General features: G+C 41.4%; 1 protein-coding gene across 1 annotated transcript in view; it reads left to right on the top strand.

Annotated features, from left to right (window-relative positions):
• Window positions 1-532: 532 nt before the first annotated feature.
• The window catches only part of spock1 (SPARC (osteonectin), cwcv and kazal like domains proteoglycan 1), a gene marked incomplete at its 5' end in the record, with an annotated part of 56,843 nt that continues 41,112 nt past the window's right edge, over window positions 533-16,263 (top strand). Inside the window, 2 exons of the mRNA XM_079269177.1 lie at window positions 533-577; window positions 8,392-8,437. Coding sequence (XP_079125303.1) covers window positions 533-577; window positions 8,392-8,437 — 91 coding nt within the window. The remainder of the gene's footprint in view (window positions 578-8,391; window positions 8,438-16,263) is intronic.

Raw genomic sequence — 16,263 nt, 5'->3', positions numbered from 1 at the left:
CAATAAAGCACCGATTATCTTGTTTTATAGGACCGTCCTGCATTCTGAGATTCTGTTTTGTTGGCTTTGGTCAAATAAGTCAGTGTGTTATAAAGTATGGTGATTAATTCTATGAACAGGACCGGATTGGTTGACTTCACACAAAGATATTTCTTATGAATGAATGAATGCATTTTATTGATATAGCGCTTTTCACAGACATGATATCACAAAGTGCTTAACAGAGCAGACATTTAAAAGCATAAAAAACACAATCCTTATCCTACTAACGAGGACGTTTCTAGTGAGAACATCACATGTACTAGTTCTTCCCTCTGGTTGTGTTTGTTGCTTTTCCGAATGGGAGCGTTTTTCCACTCCGGTATTGTTGATGAAGCAAAACTGCCTCCACTGGTCCTACTCAGCATTCCTCACTTCTGCAGAGGCCTAACAATAAAGTAATCCGATTCTCTGTTCTGCCATCTGCTCACATAGCTCATGTATCAGCTTCACGTGATGCTGATCAGATCCCAGACCAGTGGCTATAAGTAGGATGCAGCCTAAGGAGGACAGCAGGGACTTGGTGCAGAGGAAGAAAGTACAGGAGGATGAGGAGAGGGGAATGAATTAGAGCCTAAGGAGGGAAAGATGTGGGAGAGGAATTTGGCAAGGTCCCAGACCCATGAATACAATGCATTTAGTATGCAGTCAATGTTTAAGGCTCCACCGAGAGGCCAGATTTGCATCCTCATCCCGATTATGACATATTCAGTCAGCACTACAGGCATGGCTTTTTGCCTATTTTTATTTTAATGCAAGTATTAGTATTTGTGCAAACACACACACACACACACGTTCAGTGAAGGTTAGAGTAGAAGTACTGAGAGAAGCTAATCGCGCTGATGCTATTCCCACTCTGGTTCTATCAAGTCTTTTCCTTCTCTACTTTACTGGACTTCCTCAGGGATCTGCTATCAGATGAGATCTCAGGCCCATCACTTTTAGCTGGAAAAGGAAAAAAAAATGAACCGACCTGCTGGAGACCAAGGAGACAGAATGACAAACGTGAAGAGGTGAAGAGGAAGTGAAACTGTCCTCAAAGTGAAATGAAAACACTGGTTATTCGTGCATTCAGCTTCAACAGCCCACTTTTGACAAAGCGACATTTTGCGGCAGTGCTAATAATGGGCACATGTTTGCTAGTATCTCTGTTTTGAGTCATATTATTGGTTTGGATATATTCTGGATATGTTGTTTACACTGAACATAGAGGAATCCTGTTATCAATCTCCTTTTCATTCTGAAAGTATCCAACCTTCTCAATGTTAGTTCAGGTTTGGTTTTTACTGTTTCATATCGAGCAAGTTTGTCATTTCACTTCCAACTAAGATACCTTAAACTGGATAAGGTGTTTGTATACCACAGTAGTTTATATCACAGTACTCCAGCTTGCATATCCAGGTTTCTGGGACTGGAATATATATACCGGTCGTCTCAAATGTGACAATCTGGCAGGGAATGTGTGGAAATGGGCCGGTATACATATACTGCTAGGCTGATAAGGGAAATGGGAAACAGATGAACAGGTTGGCGGGGACGGTCAGGTGATGGGAATGGGTTTACTGCAGAGAAGGAGGGAGTGGCTGGATCTGGAATGACAGGAGAGATAGTAGAGTGGCAGGGAAAAACCAAGCAGACAACAGAATGAAGAGGAGCTGGCTGGTTGTGACAGAGAGTCTGACTTCGACACTAGAAACTGGGGTTCACGATGAGCACACCACAGCCAAGTAACCATATTGCAAAGTGTACCGTATATGCTAAGTTGTAGTTTTCACCGAGTCGTGTCTGCTCATTTCCTTCCACATTTCCTCATTGACATGTCTGACCCTTCTCTTGCTCTGGGGAGACTGTCTGAACACTGCAGCCTATGTTTAACTTGATTATATAGCTGCTAAACAACATCGTCTAACTACTCACTGGGACGACTCACTGGGACATGAAGACGTTTCAATGCACTCAATTAACCATAATTAAAATGGTGGCCCTGCGAAATAAACTGCATCATGTATCGTTTTATAATAAAGGAATCCCATTTTCGCTGACAGCTGTTGTGCTACATTTTAAACAGATTTTAATTAAACCCTGAAAAATACTTAATCAAGCGGTTCAATTTTTGTTTGCCAACAAGCTCCTGCAGAGTGTTAGCAACTTTAAATGGACATGGTTGAAAGACTCCCCTCAATGTGAAGCTCACTGCTGGAAATTCCTGCACCACCTCCAACAAAGATGATACGATTATGACAACACAGTTGTATCTCCTTCAAATGGCTTTTTAAGATTTGAATGACGGTGGGACAACAATGCAGCCAGCTCAACAGCCAGTTAGTGCTTTTGACATGAGTGCACCATCAATGGGGGTCTTGGGCAAGGAAAGGTCATCCCTGAGACTTATATAGAATAATAAGAGCAACCGCAAACCTCAAAGCTGGGCAAATCGTGAGGCAAAGACTCCGTAATAACCATTCAGAATGTTGTAATTCAAGTGGTCTGGGAGAAAACCAGTCTCCTGCACCTCCTCTTGGTTGTGTTGTCCAGCCAATTGCAGTTCATTTCCAAACAAACTGCCTTCCCCAGCTTTAAGTAGCACCAGCTGTTAAAGAACAACAGTGCAAGCACACCTCAGGCAGCAGCACCTCAGCTGCAGTGCTCTGCTGGACACAGTAAACGCTGTTATCTCATGATAACAAATGAAACACTCTCTCTTTACACACAACATATTTGAAGCTGCAGGTCGAAATGAACTCAGCAGAAAACACCAACATGTCGCCAGTTGTCCAGATGGAACAACGGACAGCAAGAAGTAGCAAACACAGTGCCCTCCTCAGTCCCAGAAACTATAGTTGGAAGCTTCGAAGCTTCATTCTTAACGTTGACATGCAAATTCTAAATCAACATTTGAATGCTGCGCAACTTCTTGGTTTTGCAGATCAAATTCAGGCCACACGAGTGTTCTTAGTAGAATACTATTTGTAGAATTAGATCCCAGTGATGGATGCCCAGCATTCTTTCAGATTCCTGATCCAAACATTTCCAGTAAGTCCAGAGCCTTTTAAAGTCCAGAAGTCAAATTTACTGAAAGAAGATGGATGTAATCTTTTCCAAAAGTAAGATCATGTTTTTATCAAACAATATATTCAGCTTCAATCCATATTTGTCAGCGTTTAGCCGTTCAGAAACATTTTCACTGCAGAAAACTGCTCGTGAATTTGCAGAATGCGCCATTGAAACAGCAATGTGACAGGTGTAGGCACACCAGTTTTTTTTTTTAAGGAATGGGGGGTAAGACTCTGATTGGTTTAATTCATGTTATGCCCAAAACACACCTATGAATGATTAAGAGACAAAAAAAAACCTTTTGCCCCTTTCACCATACTTGGCACCCAGATTACGTGCTGTTTAACTCGTAAAAATAGAGTTGGCAACCCTAAATGCTGTTGGGAACGTAAAGGAGCGTGTTTGGGTTATCAGCATTTAGAAACTGAATTCTTGACATCAATAGAATTATTAATGTATGTAACAATTATTAATGATTATTCATAACAACGGGGCACCACCCTGCGAACAGGGACCAACAACCAAACGATAAAACTAAGTCTCATAATTAGTGTTCACTCACAATGTCAGTAGTCTGAGTACTATTACACATTCAGAGTGACAGTGAAGGTTTTTAAGTTCGAGCACAGACCACATATACAGTTATTATCACAATACGCATGCACAAAGTAATCACAGACAGCTGCTCTTTAAAATATAACAGAGTTTATTACGTTCTAATACTAATGATCTGGTCAACTAATATCTAAACTAACAACAACTATACATTCATGAGCACGCTATCTAAAATCAACCGACTATTGAAAAGAGGGGGGTGTGTGTGTGTGTGGGTGTGTGTGTGGGTATGTGTGAGCAAAGGGGGGGGGGAGTGAGGGAACAGCTCAGTGACACGTGACGTAGCTGGGACGTAGTGACGTCTCTCATGCGCGGGACCCAAAATGGCGGAGAGCCAACAGGAGACCCGGTGTCTACATGCACTAGTAGCTGTTCAGCACGTAGCTAGATTAGCTCAAAGCTATATGTGTGTGTGTGTGTGTGTGTGTGTGTTAGTAAAAGAGAAGGGAAAGGAACCCAAACAAAATGAAATAAAACAAGGGATTACGATCCTCCGCGCAGGAGTACTGAAGGTTGCTCTCTCAGCCCGGGGAGAGAACAGCGGCTCTTTGTCTCAGCCGGCGGTTCTGACCTCCTGAACTGATGAGACGCAGCTTCGATCTCCCTGCGGCTGTTTCAACACAGATCACAGTAGCATGGAATACACACTACTCCTACCCAACCCCAACGATCTCAGCGATCGTTAGTGTCGGCGCGAATATTAAGCATACACCACGTTATAAAAATGAACAGTACTTTAAGCACACAAAACAAGATAAAATAAACACAAATGAACTCTCGCTAACTCTGCCCAGACTCTATTTTGCCTTACGGTACGATGCAATCGTGGCGATTGAGGGGAGTTCTTCTGAGCTTCGGTGGGCTCAGGCTGCGGGCCACGGGAGGTATGCTCTCGATGGGAGCGAATCGCTATCGTCTGGAGAAGGGACTTTCGTGTCCTTATGGCCGGAGCAGGCGAGACGCTTGGTGGAGAGTGGAAGCTCTCTGTCTCTCGTTCTGAAGAAGTCTGCTTCTTCTCTTCTGCAGGAATAAACGGGTTCGCTTCGTGGATGCGAACAAAGATAAAATAGACAGTTTGGTGAATTCGGCCAGCGAATATAAACTGTTAAACCTAGGATTTTGGTTAAAAGGAGGAACAACGTTGGTGTGCCTCCTGCTACCCCGGAGGGATTGGTGGAAAAAGCATTTGTGTGCTCCCTAGCTCGACGGAGGTCGAAGGGGAAAAGCATTGTAGAACAGTGGCTGAACCACAGGGGTCCTGGTGCTGTCTTGGCTCTCGGCCAATGAGATTGCAGCGGTGCTGCAATCAATTCAGGTGACTTCAGGAACCCATCGTTTTTGGGGGGGAGGAAATTCACACCCTAATGTGAAATTCCTTCAGAGGAGGTTTGGTGCTCATCAAACCACAATCAGGATGAAACCTTTGCTTGCAAAAGGGAAGGCCTGATTATCTTTGTCCCACAGCACATGTTGAAGCCATATGGTCAGACCCCAACAATGCACTTGCGCCATGCTCTTTAGACTGTGCACTATAGATGATTTAAATATGGCCCAACTGCTATTCTGCTGAGCTTCAGTTGAGATTTGTTCGGCATGATTAAATTTAGATCCTGCCACATTTAGTTATGTGGAATAACAACGCCAGTTGCCAAGATGTTGGTTCATCAAAATGTATATTCTTCAAATAAAGATGATAGTAAATTAGTGAGGAATACCTTTAACCCTCTCCTCTCCACAATATCCTGGCAAAATAAAAAGGCACTAAATTCCCATTCCCTATTTTTCCTCTTGCCTCTATTTATGCACAACTCCCCTGCCTCTCCCTCTTTATTCCTCCCCTCTCTCTTTATGCCGTGCCTCAACTAAGCCCGTACAAATTGCCCTCGATGTGTTTCAAATTACATGCCACATCAAATAAGGCTATCGCATAAGGCTGTGAGTGTGTGTGTGTGTGTGTGTGTGTGTGTGTGTGTGTGTGTGTGTGTGCGTCCTTTAGTATTATACCGCCTTCAGAATCAGATTCCTATTAAATGAATCTGTGGAGTTGAGCTCAGTATTCAGAATGAGTAACACAGGGTTGTAATAGATCTGCTCGACAAAGCATACTTTGCCATTATCACTGACCTTTCTTTCTTTCCCTCCTCTCTCCCTTCTATTCCTCTGCCTCTCTCCTCTGCAATCATTTAAAGGAAGCGGAGGTAAGTAAATCCATTGTGTTTGTGATTTGTTAATAGCACTTTAAAAAAATACTGCAGCACCTTCCTGGAGGCCACATTGCAGTGTTTGGTCGGCACTTGCTTTAAGACATTGTTGCCGAGCTGGAGAGGTGTTGCTGATTTAAATGCACAGCAGGTTGGGTGGCTGCTCAGTCATGACGTGGTATAGTTCAGCATATTAAAATGTTGCTGTAGAGGTTTGGTAGGTTGCATACTTTCAAGCACCCATATTGATTGTTGCTCATCCTTTTTAAACTGCATTAATATGCTCAATTTTCCACTAAATCTTGAAGAGTTTTGGCCACACAGTGTTTTTCTCGACACAATGTTTTCTGATTTTGTGTTATCAATTTCCTATTGGATGTGAGCAAAAATACAAAGTTTGAAAACAAGCTCAAGAGAAAAGGGAGCCTGCGCTCTGTATTGATGCTCTCAAAAACACTATTACAATTACGATGTTTCGGCATTATGTCGACATCAATTACCGGCTCGACCTGTGATTCATACCTTGGTTAAAAAAGGATGAAGTCTACATTATTGAACTTCACATATTGATTATTACCTGATGCTGAAATGTTGTTTTTTAAATCATCTATTCAGTATTTTTGCACATACAGACCGGATATGTTGAAATGTGCAAATGCATTACCTTGAAGCAAATAAAGGATTAAAAAGTATTGCCTAAGCAGAACAGTTTAATGACCTGTTAGGGCCTTATATACAGATTATTTTTCCTGCAACATTGTAACTGTTATCTTTTTTCTCAGTCGCTGACAATGGAGTGTACATAAATACAGAGAGAATCACAGAAAGGACTTCAGTAACATCTGACTAGCACTCTAACAGTCATGAATGATAACTTGATAATGGAGACACGGTGGGGGAGATGGACATCACAGGAGAAAAGTGAAGTGAGAACATGAGTGAAGTGAGAACATGAGTGAAGTGAGGACCTAAGGGAGAAGCTAATTAGGTTTCATCTCATTTCCACAGTCCACTCTTCATTTTCTGTGGACTGTGACCACATATTCTGGTTTCTTTTGGTTTCTTTTTTGTGTCTTACTATTTGTATTGCCAGTTCGTGGCCACTGAGCCTGCACTTAGTACCTGTCTCTGGTTTCTGTCTCAGTAGATATTTATTCTAATCTACTGTCTTTTTTCCTTCCTTCTTTCCAATGTTCCAAAAAGCTTTCTTTACATTCCGTTATCATTTGGTTGATGTTTGGAGACCTCATGCTCTTTTAATTTAATAATGAGAGAGAGAGAGAGAGAGAGAGAGAGAGAGAGAGAGAGAGAGAGAGAGAGAGAGAGAGAGAGAGAGAGAGAGATTGATCCTGCTTTCAAACCCAGCAGGTTTTCTTTGCCCCGGTCACTATAGTGGCACAGACACAGCCTCACACCCTGCTGTGTGTATCGCTCATGTTGCAAATAAAGCACTTTCGACTACATTCAGTGCAAACCTCATGCTGTAACATTTCATCCCCCTCTATTTAGCATGTATAAGCGGGATACATCATTTAAAAAATGGTTGATAATACACTATAATGTGGTTGTGAGCATATATATGTGTTTATTATGACAGTATAGTAAAACTGTTGTAATCATTTTAAAAGTCTTCATAACAGAAGCTATAATTGAGTACATTGAAAAATCCTTAAAATGTCCTTATATCTGCTTATAGTGTGTTATGAACCTGTCATAGTGCCTTTAAATGCAAATGGGGCTCACAGTGAAGGTTCAGTCAGGACTGTGAAGTAATTTACTTTTTAATTGCTCCTCTCAATGAGAGATGTCGCTCGCTGGGCAGGGCATCCAGTTTGAATGGAGCCATTGAATAAAAGCGTATTTGGCTTAACGAATCCAAACCTCTTCTCAACTGAGCTTAGCTGAGACAAGCCGATTATCTTCTTTTTTAATAATTTAAACTGAAGAGGCTCTCTCCATGACTGTAGACTACTCTGAACAATAAGAATAATGTGCACTTCTTTGAGTATGATTTGAGAACATCCCAGCTGCTAAAAATGTAACACTACCTCCTCGAAATCCTTCCTTCTTCTCCTCTCATTTGTTCTTATTTACAACAACACTTGATTCTGAACTGTTTTTTCAGAGCAGAAGTTTATTTTTCAACCTTGACATTAAATGTCTTTGTCCTCGTTAAACACATTATTTACTAGTGTGTAACATTCTTTACTCCCCAGTGTGTCTCCTGCAGGTTTCTCTGTATATGTGTGTACCATTTTTAAATGTCCAAACAAGCCTCTTCTTCTTCGTTACTGCATTCATTCACTTTTACTCAACACAAGTATGAAAGAACAAAAGGAGAGAATAATGAGGACAGGCTTTGTCAGTAGTTTGCTTTAGTATTTGGGCTTTTCTCTCTCCGGTCTGCAAAATAATTCAATGATATTCTCGACACGGAGTTGTTTTTTAATAACCAAGTTTCTTATGTTGTGTTTCCACTCAGGATGACTACTTGAAAAGCTGGGCTCCTGCCAAGTCTCTGGACCAAGGTGAGTCCTGCTGTTTGTGTGTGATATAATGTTTATATTAATGCATACTGTGTATGGAATATCAAACATCAATACTTTGACTTCTGACCAAATTGTGTCTGTAGTTGGCATTGTATGCTTGATCATACTTGTTTTATGTGATCAGTACATCGTGGTCTAAATGAGGAAATCAGACAAATTGGCTTGTTAAGACTGTGACGACAATCTAAACAACACAAGTCACTGGTGCAATGAGAGGTTTGACATTCATTTGTTAAATTACAAAAACAAAGTGCAGCCAGAAGTATAATTGTGATGAAAAAATGCTGGTACGATGTGTCGGTAGGAATCTTCATTTAGTCTCTTCCTGTAATGCACTTATCCTCAATTAAGTCAAGACGGTCATTTTTCTTGAGCTAGTAAAAAAACGATTCCACACACAGAGGCTAATGTGATCGTTACAGGGACTGCTCATTTTTTTGCATTTTTGTTTTTTTTCAAGTTAATTGAAGCAGCCTTTAAAAGCATGTGCACAGCTGAGGATACTTTACATATCACACATAACGCTCATTCACTCCCATTCAGTTGCAAATAACTAAAATGTCTTTATTATATACATCGTAATATGATCGGCTCAACAGAAACAAGCAAAACCGAAAATATTTTTGGACTTTACACATTTACATGTTGAAATTGCAGCCATCTGCTTTAAAGGTACAAATCATATGTAGCTAGTATAATAAGTACAACATAATAGCATATACATCAATGGTTTGAATCAATTACTGTTTCCCATTCGACAATAAAAGTATCGTGCAAAAGCATCTGCTGTACAGCGGTTTAAAACACGAAGTTAATCTGTACATTTTCAGAATGTATTGAAGGAATGTTTGCACCGGTGTTAATATAATGAAGCTTGAATGTGCTGTACTTATTTATTTATTAATCAACTTCACATCAGTCGTCCTTCAGCTGTGATGTGGGGGCGTGTTTTACCCATCTTGTGAGGACATAAACCTGTTTACACAGTCACATTGTTGGGACTCGCCCTCGTTTTGCGGACAAAATGCACATCCTGAAATAAATCATTACATTGTAGAGTGAAGACTTGGAGTTAATGTAAAGTCCCCAAAAGTCATGAAAACACGACTGTGTGTATACGTGTGTGTGTGTGTGTGTGTCTTTTTCCAAGGCTAAATGCTGCTACTTTTACATGCTGCTTATGGACTTACCATAGCAACAATGCCAAGTCCACTTATCAATCACACTCAAGTGTGTAATGCTCTTAGACCCACAGTAACTCTTGACTAAACTCAATTATTGCAAACCACTCACTTACTCTCGCTCACACTCTCACTGTTTCTCACACACACACACACACACACACACACACACACACACACACACACACACACACACAGATACTTTAAATCTTTCTACCACGGAGTTTGTTCTGTTCGGTGCTGGCTTGTTTTTTGCATATCTAGCACAGTAACTGTAACTCTTCAGGGAAAGACTTGCTGAGCAGGTTTATCTGGGCCAGCTCCTCGTGGAAACTGAGCCGAATGAGAAGAGCCTCGCCTCAGTGCATCATAGTGTCTGAGCGAGAACTAAAGACAAAAAGTAAACAGGGCTTCATTCTCTCAACCAGGGACCAAATACATGAGATGTTATGGAGGAATCCTCTGTGCCAAAACCCAGTTGTAGCAAATGTAGAGAGGCCTGATTTAGATGCTCGAACAACGATGGCCTAACAGAAAATAAATTGTTCCTGTGAAACCATATGGATGTTTGTTTACTAACGCATGAGTTCGTCATTTTGGCTCTCGCCATCTCGGTTTTTGACCATCGCCATCTTGTTTTCTATTTAACCAGAAGTAGAACAGCAGGGGGTGGAGCTAAGCACAACCGGACGCTGAATAAGACCATTTTTAGGTGAACCATTTGTTACAAAAACGTTCATGAACTGAAAACACACTGTGAAAGGGTTGAAGTTCTAAGACGAAAACACGGACAGATTCCAAACTGCACAATGCTGTGGTAGCAAGCTGTCAATCACAAGGTAGTCACTTGAAGCATGTCCTGCTTTATGATCAGTTGTACTCTCAATGGGACCATAATTTCACTAAATGAGCACCATGTTGTATTGAAGAAGACTTGAAACTAGCGACTAAGACCATGAACTCATGTTTACAGTGTTTTGTGAGGTAATAGATCAAGTGATTAGTATCGGGCCATTCTTCCCTGATGGCCACTAGAGAAAATGCATGTTTAAGGTACTTTGGCATTGGCTTCACTTTTCACACCAGCACACACAGTCTAACCAGCACAAACAGTCATCACTCTCCAGTTTTATGTACTTCTGTGGTGATACCTATGTGGGGAAGAAAAACTTCAGTTTGTTACAGCTTGGGATTTATTCATGGAACACTGGACAACTCTGCACCAAAGTAAAGGTCAGAATATAAAGATAAGATAAAATATAAAGAACCTGATGCAATTAATTACAGTTTTCTGTAATACTGTAATTACTGTGGTAAGATAAACTCACAGTAGAATTCCTTTCATCACCTACTACATATAGAAAACTATTATTCCTGAAAGCCCTCTCCTTCTCTAAAATGTCAAGGCTTTTACACTGCCCACACCACACGGTACACTCCATGCGTGTGAGTCACTGCAACACTTTGACAGGACATAGTGAGGTGACTTGTCCTCTTGAGAATATGGCATCTGTGCACTTCTCCAGAGAGACATTCAGTGTAGTTGAAGCAGAGAGGAGCTTTGTGCCAATTAGACTCTTTATGGGAGCGCATAAAATATGTTTTTCTCAATCTTTTCCTTCGCCTTGTTCTGCTGCAGCGATCCACTTCAGCTGCAATGTGACTGCTCCCCTGCTGCAGAGCTGCTAACAGTGCAGTTGCTCCCACACAAAACAGGACACCAGGGAGTCATGGACAGAAAAACAATTAGACAGCGAATAAATGATGAGAATCAATCTGTTCTGCTTTGGGAACATTTGCTGATTTCATGTGTCTAAAACTGCCTGGAGCGGGCTCCATTTTCACCCAGCTGGTGCTGTAGGCATCACACTCATAAGTGTTGGCTTCACCTTTTGACTCCAGCCAGTGTCAGCATGACAAGCTTTTAGATATGAGTCATCCAATGTGGGGCATGATGCCTGAATCCCTGTCCTAAATAAAGCTACAATACTGACTTGTTTTTGTACAGAATGTCATCTCATAAAATCGAATGCGTGTGTGTGTGTGGTCAGATTACTAACATCCTATTGAAATGACCAGGGTGACCACAGCACAGACTTGCTGGTCAATACAGCAGAAACCACAGCGCCATCAGTCCCCACCTGCTGATCTCAGTTTGACTAATGAGTCACTGGTCGCCCTTGGAGACTAATCAGCAGCAGAAAGGTTGATGGGGGAGAATCCAGTCCCCTGATGAATCACTTGCCGATTAATGCTTCCCTCTGTAGCATTTAATGAATGGAATCAGTGGGATCACAAATGACTTGTTGGTGAAACTGAACGGCAAGCGATCAAATCCACCAATGGTAAATATTTTCCAGGATTAATGAGGTCCAGCAGTTGATGTGGAGCTTACTGTGGAGATAAACATACATTCGAATCCATGCTAATCCTACAGCATTTGAGTAAACTTCAGAATCAGATGAGCCCAGTTGGCTGCTTTGCCTCACTGAAATGAACATTTATACTGATAACAACAACGCGTCAACATTGTGCTGTTGATTTAGTTTTGCATACAGTCCTGCTTCCTGCGTCACTCTGTTTTCCTGCATTTGTCTGGTGACAGCTGGCCTGGTTTCAAATAATTGTTTTCTGTTGTTTTGTTTGTAGCTTGTATGGTTTTTGCTAGACTGGATGGCTTGTGAGACTTAACAATGTGTAACAACATTAGAGCCTCATTTTACACAAGGTCTCTGCATAGTAGAAGCTGATGTCGTGGATTAAAGTACTTCGTTATGTGTATTTTGATCTGATGGAACTTCTGTAATCTGCATTGGACAGTGGGTTTGATGATTGCCTGGGGATGGCAAGGGTTGTTTTGTTTTTAAATTGGAAAAAAGGCTGTAATTTGCCATATTTGTTCATTTATTAAGTTTCAGCTTTTTCTGAACATTTTCCCACACTAAGAAGCTCCATCACCACCAATACGGCTGTAGAAGTGATGTATGACGCGAGTGATGCTGTAAATGCATTTTAAACAACCAACAGAGTAGGATGTCTGGTAATGCTAGAAATGGTATAGTGTGGGTAGATAGATGATCCCGCCAACATATGTGAATTCATGTTGTTTTGTGAACATTTTATGGTATAAATCAGTTACCTGTGTTGTCTCCATGTATCCATTGTTCATATGACAGCGTAGAAGCAACATGGGAGCACATGCTGAGCATAGGAAAACCTCACATGCAATTTTCTCGGCAGACTGAAGAAGTCACAAACTTAGCATACCGTGGAGGCAAACTTTTCCCTCTGTTTTCTCTGGCAGGCAATTTACTAAACCAACAGAATCTTATATAAAGTGCTGCTTCCCACAAAATATATTGTAATATATTGCAATACAATGCCTGCAACCCTGCCTTCTGTGTGTCTCAAACTCTGCAGTTGCAGAGGTCTCTCTCTCCCTTCAGACTGTTCTTTCAACATTATCCTCACTTTCCCGAAATTCTCGCATCACTTTTGTTCTTCATGTTTTCAGGCCATTTCTCTCTCGGGACCGCCTCACGTCGTACGCCTGAGAGTTTTCTATTGTTACTGAAGTATTGAGTTCATCGGAAGGAAATTACATAATGATGACCAATGGGTGACTGTGAATCAACATACCACAGTGACGCGAACACACACACACACACACATGCACTGAAAAGCCTGCGAGAATTAGTTGTAGCTGTTTTTAAACATATTTGATGAGGTTTGGAGATTATCACATTCCCCCCCCCCCCCCCCCCCCCCCCCCCGTGTCATTGTAGTCTCGCATTTTCTCTTCTTTTCTTTCATCGGCTTCTTTTTCCCGGAATGAAATCATTAGTAAGAACCAACACGCTGTCCCTTCCAGCTCCACTTACACAGTCTTCATCCGTCAGAAAGTAGAATTTGCCCATGTCACAGCAACTCAGTGGGGATCTTCACATATCCATAGAGGTCACAGAGCTGACAGGCTCCGTGGTTGCCATCACTCAAGTTTCTAGCCAAGCACAGTCAGATCTCAGTGACTGTTTTTTTTATAAATATTTCATTAAAATATGGTGTACGTTGCATTTGGCTGAATTAAGAAAATATGATGAACTGCTGGACCTCATTAATCCTGGATTGCTTGTATTCAATTTTTGATTTGACAGCTAGGAAAGGTAATGTCTTTTAGAAACCTTTTTAGTTTTTATTTGTTGAAATTCACTTTACATCCCGACAAAAACCCCATCGATCAAATGATCTGACAAAAACAGAAAATAATTCAGTGGCTGTGGCAGCACTGTATTAAGCTGCAATCATCATTTCATTCGGTCCGAATCAGTGGGCTTTGGAGGGGGGCCTGAAAGGACCAGCTGTCAGTGTTGCCGACTTGGCGACTTTCTCGCTAGATTTAGAGACTTTTGGAGCTGCTAGCTTTCATTAGAAAAGAGTTGGCAACACTGGGCTGGGTATTTCAGTTGGATCATTTTAAAATCCAGCTTACTCTTACTAGTTTCTCAAATGTTGCCGACCCCAGCTAAATGTGACAACCCTTCTTGTCTTCATTATGCATGAGGACAGACTGAAGAATCCTTGGCTACACTAATTTGTTTCCAGTCATGGTTGGTTAACCTGTTAGGCCTCGTGTACATCATGTGCTCACTGCTCTATAGCTCTGTAAGGAGGTAGGTGTGTGTGGGTGACACTGGCCCGTGTCCCATGCAGTCAGCCCAGCTCGCTCCGTGGGTGGACTAAAGAGACATATGCTACTCAGATCAGGGCTTCATGTTCGTGGTGAACCAATTTCAATGCCCAAAGCATACCCAGGACCAATAAGAGACATTTTGCAGGAGCTACCTCACGCTCTCTTCCCAGTGAAATAGTCTCCGGGTGACGAGGAAGACGAGATTAAAAAGTATTTTTGCCACTTTGGATTTAAACAAACTGTCAAAACATGCACAGACCTAGAGCCCCCTGTTAGTGGCACAGTGAATATAAAGATGAGGTATGACTGTAAATGGTATGGACCCAGTAGTGCAGTTTCAATGCTGCCCACTATTTGTTTTAGCAATTGGCTAGAGCTTACACATTGCACCTTTTATAGGCTGCTGAATTACGAAATATTGAATGATATATATAGTCTCTTTTTTTTCAATATAAATACTGGCTGACCTAAACTTATATAGTTAAGCAAACAACATAGGGTTGAGTAAGATTGTGTTCCAAGGTTGGATTGTTTAATTATTTGCTTTTTCACATTGTTTTTCATTTTTCACTAAAACTTGAGATCAAGTAATTTGTCTGCATTTTTTTCAAAGAAATTTGAAAAATAGTACAAACACAAGGCCCACTTACTTGCTTTTGCTGGACCTTTCTAAGGGAATGAAGATTGCTGCAGTTACCTTTCTGTGATCCAGCTTTGAGATGTAGCTGAAAGCTTCAGACAAACCTCAGAGGACCTTGTGTCAAGATAAACTTGTCAAACTACTTTTTCTAAGTTCAGGTCAGAGTCGGCCCTCATAAAGGCAGTACAATTTAAGTAAACCGCTTCTCCTCATTTTTTTATTTTATTTTTACATTTCAGTAAACTGCTGGTGGAAAACCTCAAGTGAACCTGTTTTGATATTTATTTCCAGATCTCAAAATGACTTTCATTGTTGAGGCAAAATCCAATATTTTGCGATTTTTATATAAGCAGACGAAGGGATATGAGCGCACACACCCACGTTAGATGTCTTTGTTTGTACAAAACACACAGTGAGCTCATAAACACACTCTCACACACACTCGCACTACGGTTGTTGATTCACTCTCCACCCACCTGTGACTGACAACAGCAATCTGGAGTGAGAGCGGATGCCTTGTAGTCATTATAATGTCAGCCATGCCCTGACATTTACTTTAACTTTTCCCATTTACAAGGAGGCAAAAAATACCTGCTGTCAAACAATCTTACGTAATACAATACAAGCTGAAGTTCACTGTTAGCTACACTTTCTGTCATTTAACAGTTTTTACTTATTTTACTAAGCTGTGATACAATCAGAACCAACTGCTTTGCAGCCACGTAATCACACTTAATGCTGCACCACGTTACTGCCACGTGTCCACCAGGTCAGCTCAGGATTCTTCTAGAGTCAAACTATGAATTTTTATTTAATACTGGTTTTTTACATCTGCATTATTTCCTGCTCTGTCCCATCTGTAACCATTACAGAGCTGCCCTGAAAGCCCCAGCACAGACACAGAGACAAGAGGAGAGAAAGCGTCCTTGGCAGCAATGTTGGAATCAGTATTCTGGCTATTTCATTCTCGGCTTTTCTCTATGGGCATGCCCAACACTTTTGTGAGGCTGTGATTGCAATACATTACATGGAGACGGGGAGTCAAAGGGAGGATTACAAATGGCAGGCGGTGCCCCATTATCACAGCTGGTCCAGAGGAGCACAGGAGAGTCAAACTGGCAACCAATGCTCACAAGACACAATACAGACAAAGACAGAGGGAAGACAATACAAGTTAGGTTCACAATGTGCAGGTGTTGTGCGTTTGCCTAATTAGATTAGGTAGTGAATAACTGGTTGCCACGGGAACCATGTTGGCAGCGGAAACGGAAGCCATTTGTGATGCACTCTGGCT

Source organism: Melanostigma gelatinosum (assembly GCF_949748355.1).
Source record: "Melanostigma gelatinosum genome assembly, chromosome: 5".
Classification (NCBI taxonomy): Eukaryota; Metazoa; Chordata; class Actinopteri; order Perciformes; family Zoarcidae; genus Melanostigma; species Melanostigma gelatinosum.
This window is presented reverse-complemented; position numbering and strand designations above follow the sequence as displayed.